Source organism: Poecilia latipinna, unplaced genomic scaffold (assembly GCF_001443285.1).
Source record: "Poecilia latipinna isolate Pla-1442-1.1 unplaced genomic scaffold, P_latipinna-1.0 Scaffold2452, whole genome shotgun sequence".
In the NCBI taxonomy this organism is placed as follows: domain Eukaryota; kingdom Metazoa; phylum Chordata; class Actinopteri; order Cyprinodontiformes; family Poeciliidae; genus Poecilia; species Poecilia latipinna.
In genome coordinates, this window is record NW_015115068.1 from 39,116 (window position 1) to 47,476 (window position 8,361).

The 8,361-nt window shown below is 47.1% G+C and overlaps 2 protein-coding genes across 2 annotated transcripts; both read left to right on the forward strand.

The window, feature by feature from the left end:
* The first annotated feature begins 6 nt into the window (after window positions 1-6).
* LOC106937861 (DNA excision repair protein ERCC-6-like) lies at window positions 7-3,717 on the forward strand. Its single transcript, XM_015019587.1, has 3 exons — window positions 7-208; window positions 1,857-3,338; window positions 3,477-3,717. Exons 1-2 carry the CDS (start codon window positions 8-10, stop codon window positions 3,063-3,065), a joined length of 1,410 nt encoding a protein of 469 aa, XP_014875073.1. The 5' UTR covers window position 7; the 3' UTR covers window positions 3,066-3,338; window positions 3,477-3,717.
* Window positions 3,718-4,708: 991 nt separating this feature from the next.
* LOC106937860 (glutamic acid-rich protein-like) lies at window positions 4,709-7,245 on the forward strand. Its single transcript, XM_015019586.1, has one exon. It carries the CDS (start codon window positions 4,801-4,803, stop codon window positions 6,451-6,453), a length of 1,653 nt encoding a protein of 550 aa, XP_014875072.1. The 5' UTR covers window positions 4,709-4,800; the 3' UTR covers window positions 6,454-7,245.
* The last annotated feature ends 1,116 nt before the right edge of the window (window positions 7,246-8,361 follow it).

Consider the following 8,361-nt stretch of genomic DNA (forward strand, 5'->3'; position numbering starts at 1 on the left):
CGAGCAGATGGACCGCTGCGCCGCGTCTGGCGCCAACCCGGACAGCTACGAGTCTCTGGTCCGCATGTTTGGGATTTCAGACCACGACCTCATGTTTTCTCTTGATGTGAACCATGATGAGGACCCTGAAGACCAGGAGGCATGCCACTACATCGAAGGGCGGGTCCAGAAGGCTCAGGAGCTGATGAAGGCAGAGTCTGAGCTGCAGGTGGGTCAAAGATTAAAGATCAAATTATATTTGTGCAAACTAATTTGTGTACATTATGTGACACAAGTTAGTTTTGTATACTAAGTGTTGTATCCAATGGAGTCACAGTACAGAAGCAGGATTTTTGCAAGTTATCACTAACCGTTTGCGGTCCCAAAAGTTTCCCAAACGCAGCATTCCTGAACAGTACTGATATGCTGATAATGTTTAGATACATCTACCCCTAAAACCAACAATTATACTCAGATCTTACTCATTGGTTTCCTGGACGACCACAAGATATCCACCAACCAACATTGTTTTGGTTGGTTGCTGCTCTACTGATTGCCTCCCTGCCTCTCTAGGCTCTCTTTTCTCCACTCATCTATAAAAAAAATCTTGGTGTGAAATTTCAGTGTTTTTAGTTTGGGACAGGTAACATTATTGGATGGAGAAAGGAGTACTTTAAAAATCTCCTAAAGCCTACTATCATGTGTTGCCTGGTGGAAGTAGGGAATGGGGACTCGGAGTTGGGCTTGGGATCACTCTCTTCAGCCTTCCTGGTAAGGCCTGTATCAGGGTGATGGAGAGGAGAGAACATCTGACAGTTGAACTTTGGGTTCAAGAGGACCAGTGTGTCCTGGTCAAGAAACAGCGGATCAGCTCTACGCTCTTCACAGGGTTCTTAAGACTTTGTGGGAGTTTGCCCAACCAGTCCATGTGTGTTTTTTATAGACCTAGGGAAAACTTTTAACCATGTCACTCATGGGCCCCTGAGGGGGTGCTCCAGAAATATGGAGTGTGGGGAACGTTATTAGGGGCTATCTGTTTTCTATGCAAGCAGTGTAGGAGTTTGGTTACCATTGCCAGCACTAAGTCAGACCTGTTGCTGGGTTTTGTCTTTGGTTTGTGTGGATAGTGAGGTTCTACTGGCTCCCTCTGGTCAGGACCTACAGGATGCATGGGAGGGATACACAGTCAAGTGTGAGGTGGTTGGGATGGAGATCAGATCCTCCAAGTCTGGAACCATGGTTTTAGACCAGAAAATTCTCTCCAAGTAGAAGAGAAGGTCCTCCCTCAAGAGGAGGAGTTCAAATATCTTGGGGTCTTGTTCAAATGAGGAAAGGATTGAGCAGGAGACCAACAGATGGATCAGTGCGGCTCCTGCAGTAATACGGCCACTGCCTAGTCCGTTGTGGAGAGTTGAGCCTAAATGTGACGCTCTTGATTTACCATAAGTATGGTCAGGTTGGGCCTTGGCCAAAAGAATGATATTGTGAATATAAGGAGCTGAAATGAGTTTCCTCCACACAGTGGCTTGGCTCTCCTTACAGATAGGTTGAGGAGACCAACCATCCAGGAGGGGCTCAGAGTAGAATCACTGTTTCTCCACGTCGAGAGGAGCCAGTTGAAGTGGCTCTAGCATCTTTTCTGGAGACTTGTCATGTCTCTCAGCTGACCTGGGAATGCCTCAGGCTTCTGCCTGAAGAGCTGGAGGAGGGAAGTGTTGGTCTGTCTGGTGAGACTACAGATCCTGTGACCCAGTTCTGGATAACTGGATGAGTACAAGTAGTTTTAACCAGAAGGTCCTAAATGTGGCTTCTTTAGCTTTGAAGGTCTTGAATCCAGTCTATAACTGTTAATATATGGTTTTGGGTTTTTTCTGCAGATGCAGTTGGATGTGGGAACAGAACCAACATGGCAGAGAAAACCACTGGAGAGTAGAGAAGATCCAAATGAGAAGAACTCAAAACATCTAAAACCTTCCAACCCACAGCCTGTTAACAACAACTTCTCCATCTTAATGGGGCCAGCTGCAGTTGAGATGGATTTGTCTGCTCCAGGCAGAAATGAGCCACCACATCATAAGGCAGATGAACCTCCTGAGCTGTCTTTAAACACCTTGTCTCAGAAAACCTCTGCTGATGTTGGAGAACCAATGGAGAAATCTTCAGGAAGTGATGCCAACCTCCAGATAACAGCAAATAATGACAACGACAAACTGAACAGAACCTCCCACTGTGAGATGGACCTAAACTCCAGCGTTGAAGCAGACACCTTCAGGGTGATCTCTGCGCCCAAAGCCTCTAAAGAAAACCTGGAGTTTTCTGCCTTTGTTGCAGAGAACGCTCAAACTGAGGAGGAGCAGAAACTCCTGTCTCCTCCTCAGTTAAATGGAAGGTCTCTGTCAGAGAGTCTACACAACAAAACTGACCACAGCAGAGACAAGTCCACCAATGACTTGAACTGGACAACCAAGAAGCAAACAGCCAAAGATAATTATGACAGCGGTAGGGATGACTATGAAGAGCAGCAGATAGTCACTCTCCAGGTCAGCCCCTTTCAGCTGCCCAGAGCCTCCAGAAGGACGGCTAGACAAACCACACCAGATGACTTCTGTCATTCCCTGCTCCAGTCCACCATAGAGAATATCAATGATCAGGAAATAGAGGAGGAGAGCAACAAACATGACAAAGGCATTGATGTTTCAAGAAAAAATATCCTGTTGACTCCTGAGGAACCTCAGCCAGAGACGTTTGTAGAGACATCTCTGCATTCCTCTTGTGAATACCCACAAGAGGAGGAATATCCTGTTGTAAGCAAGTTTTCCCTGGACAAGACATTCACCCTGAAAGAAGAAGAGAACAGTGATGATGACAATGAGACGGAGATATCAGAGTCAAACTCTGAGGGAAAACAGGAGGGTGGAACTGGATCAACTAAGCTTCGGCTGGACGGATCCAGCAGTGAGGATGAGGAGGAGTTAGAGCAAGATGATGCAGAGGAGATGAAAGTGGACAAGACTGAGGATGAGGAGTCTGAGGAAGAGATGCAAGAACATGAACCTGTGGAAAACCAGGAGGAGCTTAAGAAGTAGGAGAGGGAAGGGGAGTTACAGGAGATTCAAAATGAGGAGGTGCAAGATAATAACCCTCAAGAGGAGAAGTGTCAAGAGGAGCCTGTGGGGAGGGTGATGGAGGAGGCTGAAAAGGAGAACCAAGGGGGGGCGCTAGAGGAGGAGATCCAAGAGAACAACTCAGGAGAGGATGACCCTCAAGACGAGAATAATCAGGAGGAAGATTCTGAGTTGGAGGAGGTGACTGGGGATTTCTTGAAGTTGACCTTCATCGTCGACTCTCCAAACATCCAGGTCAGTTAGAACTTTTCTTGGTTCTTCACTCAGTTCCAGTTCTCACTGTTCCAAACGATGATGCTAAATGTTGAGCTCAAGCAGCAGACCAGGAACCAGGCCTGTCTTGGTGACTAGTTGATGTGTGTTCTCCTGCAGATGAAACCAGCTGACAGCACGGCCCAGAGGACAGAACCAACCGGGACAAGCGAGCCGCTGGAGACCCATAGCAGACAGAGGGAACCAAAGCAGAACAACAACCTCAGCACTGCAGAGATGGACCGGCCTGGTTCTGGAGCAGAGGAACTCTGGCTGAATCCGACTCTAAACGCCTCACCTCAACACCCTGCAGCTGTTGGAGATCTGATGGACCAGAGTGTGGTGCTGGTCACCTGCCCATCATGGCAGATAACAAGAACAGAACTTCTCACTTTGAAATGGGCTGTGAGCCTGACTTTAGCTTCGAAGACAAATCCAACAGAAAAAGTGCTAAGTTTGAAATATTTCATAAAAACTTTGTCCTGCAGTTGGAGGACAGTGACAATGTTCAGAAAGATGAGGAGTCTGAAGAAGACCCTCTGACTCAGGGTCTGGACAAACTGACCATCAGCAGCAGCAACGCCTCCATCGATGGACATCAAGAGAAGACGCCCCACATAAAGAATCCCACTGAGCCAAACTCCTCTGGATCGTCTTCTCACCATCTGAGGAACAGAGATGGGGGCAGTTTGTCTGAGGGTTCCTATAAATCCATCCTTTGGTGTATCACCAAGAACGACGACGCTCTGGACTTCCATGAAGACAGCGAGGATGTTGATGCTCCAGAGAAAATGATCATCCCTTTGATGTGGAAAGAACCTCAGTCAGAAAAAAATGACAACACAGGAGAAGAGGAAGATGAGGCTGTGAACATGTCTATCCTGAAGGAGGAAGAGGAGGAGGACCATATTGATGCCGATGATGAGACGGAGACAGATGGTGATGAAGATGCTGACATGTCCTCTGATGGAAGCGAGAAAGAAGATGCAACTCATTCAAGTCCCAATGAACTTCAGCTGGATGGAGGAGATTTTCAGGAAGATGCAAAGCAAGAGAAGGATTCTGAAGAAGAGGAGGAGGCAGATAAAGAGGAGATACAAGAGGAGGAACTGGTGCAGGGAGACACCCTTAAAGAGGAAACCAAAGACTTGTTTGAGAATGCACAGATACAAGACAATGAGAGTCAGGAGTGGAGGTCTGAGGATGAATATGGAGAGAAGAGGTGTGACAAGGAGGCCAAAGAAGAGAGGGAGTCTGAGGAGATGCAAGAGAAGGAGGACAATTCAGAACACGATGATCCCCAAGAAGAGCCTGATGGAAGGAGAGCACAAGAGGATGAGAAAATTCAGGCAGAGGAGACCGAGGACTGGAAATCTAGGGAGGAAGACGAGTCTGAGGAGGAGGAAACTCAGGAGGAGCAGTTTGATGAGGCCAAGAAGAGGAGATGCAAAGGGGGAAGTTTGGGAAGGAGACGCCAAACAAAAAGGCTGAGGAGTGGGAGTTTGAGGAGGAGTCTGAGAAAAAGGAGACGGAAGAGGAGAGCCACGATGAGTTAGGAGAGAATAGCTCCAAAGAAGAGGAAAATAAAACACAGGTTTCTGAGAAAGAGGACACCCGAGAAGTCCAGGGCCAAGGGTGGGAGTCTGGGGAGGACTCTGAAGAAGAGGAGCCTGAGGAGCCAAAAGAGATTCAAGAGGAAAGGAAGGAGTCAAAGAAGGATGACGCCAAAGAAGATGAGACCGATGAGGAGGTGCCCAAGACGAGGAAATCACAGGAGAGCAAGACTCTGGACTGGGAGGCTGAGAAAGAGAAACACCAGGAGGAGACGCAGCTGGAGGTTAAGACTCAAGAGGATAAATGTGAGGAGACGGTGATGCAACGGGAGGAGGCGTCTGAAAAAGAAGAGACACAAGAGCAGGAGTTGCAACCGGAAAAGTCTGAGGAGGTCAAGGAAACACAAAGAGAGGAAACTCAAGAGGAGTCTAGAAAGGAGAAGGGGCAAGAAGATGAGACGCATCAGGAGGAGTCTGAAGAAAAGGAGCCTGAGGAGGAGATTAAAAATGGAGAGACTCAAGGAGAGGAGTCTAAGAAAGAGTTGACACAGGAGGAGCTTCACAAGGAGCTGTCTGATGACGGTAACACCCCTGAGGAGCAACCTGAGGAAGAGGAGGCGTTTGAGAAAGCAGATGTGCAAAAGAAGGAGGTGAACATGGACGAGTCTGAGGAGGCTCAAGAGGATGTGTCCAAGGACAATATGGAGGAGGAAGAGACACAAAAGGAAGAGATGCAGGAGGTGGCGTCTGAGGAGCAAGAGCCTGAGGAGGGAGAGCATCTAGAGGAGGAACCTGACCAGGAGAAGACGGAGCATCTAGAGGAGGACATGAACCATCTGCAGAACATCCTCCTTCAGTCTGACTCCAGCTTCCAAGCAGAAACACCCAGGATAAAGCCTGAGTTTGACTTGTCCAGCAGAAACTTTGTCCTACGGTTAGAGGACAGCACTGTTGACCTGCAGGACTCAGAAACCGAGGAAGAGGAGCAGACGCTGCTGCATGAGCTCCAGAGGAATGGCAGCTTCAATGTTGAGCAGTCTCTGTCAGAGAGTCTGCACAGACGGACCTTCAGCAGCTGCAGAGTCTCCGATTTAGATGAATCCATCACAACCACTATGAAGAGGAGAGCTGCTGAAGAGGAAGAGGACGAGGAAGAGCTGTTTCTGCGTCTTTTCAACAAGTCGCTCAGGATTCTCAGAGCTTCCACACCAATATCAGGAGCCTCCGTTTGCTCTCCTCAGATCACAAAGAAGAGGTCCTCCTGTCATTCCCTCCTTCACTCCATCACTGATGATCAGGAGGAAGAGGAAGAAGGAGACGCCGGTTCTGGTGCTGATGGTGGTGGAGATGTTTCAGGATGGAGTTCTGAGGCAAAGGAAGAGCAAAATGCTTTCTTCACCTGTAATGAGTCGGAGCAGGAGCAGAAAACCAGAAAGGGTCTCAAAACAGACGAGGAGGAGGACGAGGAGGAGGAGGAGGAGAGTAATGCTGTTTATCTGTCTTTAGAAGAGTTGGAATCGGAGGAAGATGATCTGATGTGTTGAACTCGGTGAGGAAACCCAGCAGGGCAGCGAACAGTCGGCTCATGGACCCTTCTGACCTCTGGACAGCAAACGGATTCAGTCTCAGAGATGTGAGGAAAGGTCTGGGACAGCCGGACCAAGATGGACGACGGCCGGTGCTTCTTCCTCAGACCGGTCCAGGACCGACCAGCCTGTCCAGGACCGACCAGCCGGTCCAGGACCGACCAGCCTGTCCAGGACCAGCCGGTCCAGGACCAACCAGCCTGTCCAGGACCAGCCGGTCCAGCAGCTCAGCAGGTCTCCAGGTTTAGCCAAGCAGATTTGGGCCCAAATAAAGGCTCAGGACTTCAGGACCCGTTTTATTCAGCAGGACTGAGTAATTATGTGATCGATTGTTGGAGCTCAGATTAGTTCTGTGTTCAGTTTAAACTGCAACATTAAAGTTTCCAAGTCTGGAGGTGTGAAAGTGTCCAGAAAGGAAACCAAAGTCTCAGGTTCCCCGACCCTGACCTGTAAATCCAAAATGGCCGCCTCGTTACGTCTGATCAGCTGTTTCTGTTTAAGCCACACTATTCTGTAAAAACATTTTAGTTAAACAGTTTGAAAATACAAAAAAGTGTCATGATGTCTGTTTGGTTTAGTTTATCTGGGTTTGGGTTCACAGCTGTCCTGGTTTTGTTTCTTGTTTGCGTTCATCCCTTTAGCTAGCTTAGTTCCTCAGATCAAGACTTTTTCCCTCTTAATTTGGCTCGTTTTCTCCTGTCCCACTAACTATTTAAGTTCTGGTCTCTGTCTGGAGCGTCTTACGCCTGTAGTTTGGTGAATAAATCTTTGAGTTGAATAAATCTTCAATGCGTCATTGTTTGCATTTTGTCTCTCTCATCTCCACCAATCCTGACAAAAAGACCTTATTAGCTTGCTTTGCTAATAGCATTTAGCTGATTGCACTGAGCTGATCTATACTAGCGCTGAGCTAATATCACTCAGCTAATCTGTATTGAATAATAACACTGAGCCTGATAGTCGTCCGATTGTCCATGTTGGAACATATTTTCATTTGGATTGATGTGAGTTTGAGGAAAACTTAAACCAGTGGTAAATGGTTCCTGTTCTCAGATCAGTTGCTGTTTTCACTGTGATCCTAATGAATGCCAGACTCCTGAGTCTCTACAGGCAGCAGAATATCATCAGAACCAGTCCGAGGAGCTGCTGCTGGAAATTAAATCATTTGGAGAAATTTCATTTCTCTATGAACACTGAATTTAAGTTCTCGCTGAATAAACTGCTGAGCTGACTATAAATTCAATCTAAAGTTGAACCTTTAAAGTAATTTGTATATTTTTTTATTCATAAGATGAATTGAATATATAAGCTTCATAAAGTTTTTTAATTTCATATTTAGAATAATTAAACCACAGGAAAGAGAAATGAATAACAGCCTCCTCACATCTGGATTTCTGGAGAAGATGGTCCATCAGTGACCCAGAAAAGACCAAACATGGCGCATGTTTAATCCAGAAAACTGCGCCTTCATGGACGCTTCGGAAGATCTGACAACAATAAGAGGAACGGGAAGCTAGTCGTCTCCTGAATAAGTAAAATTAAAATCCATGAGGCTTTCTCCGTTCATGTCGCTGCTGTAAACACAGAGGGCGATGGAAACAGAAACTTTCATTCTATCAAATAAAATCAAGGAAGCAACTCAGTTTATTTACAACTGTCCCAAAACATGATGCGCATGTCCCTGCAGTTCGAGGAATGTCCTCCAGGTGGCACCAAACAGCCCAATTGGGAATGCAGTGAAAAAGTCACTTTTTCACTGGGATCAGTATCAGGTGATTTGGACCGGTACCGGTACCTGCTGCTAGGCAGACAGAACCAGCAGTTCCTGGTTTTATGATCAGAGTCCTGAATGATTTAAACAGGCGA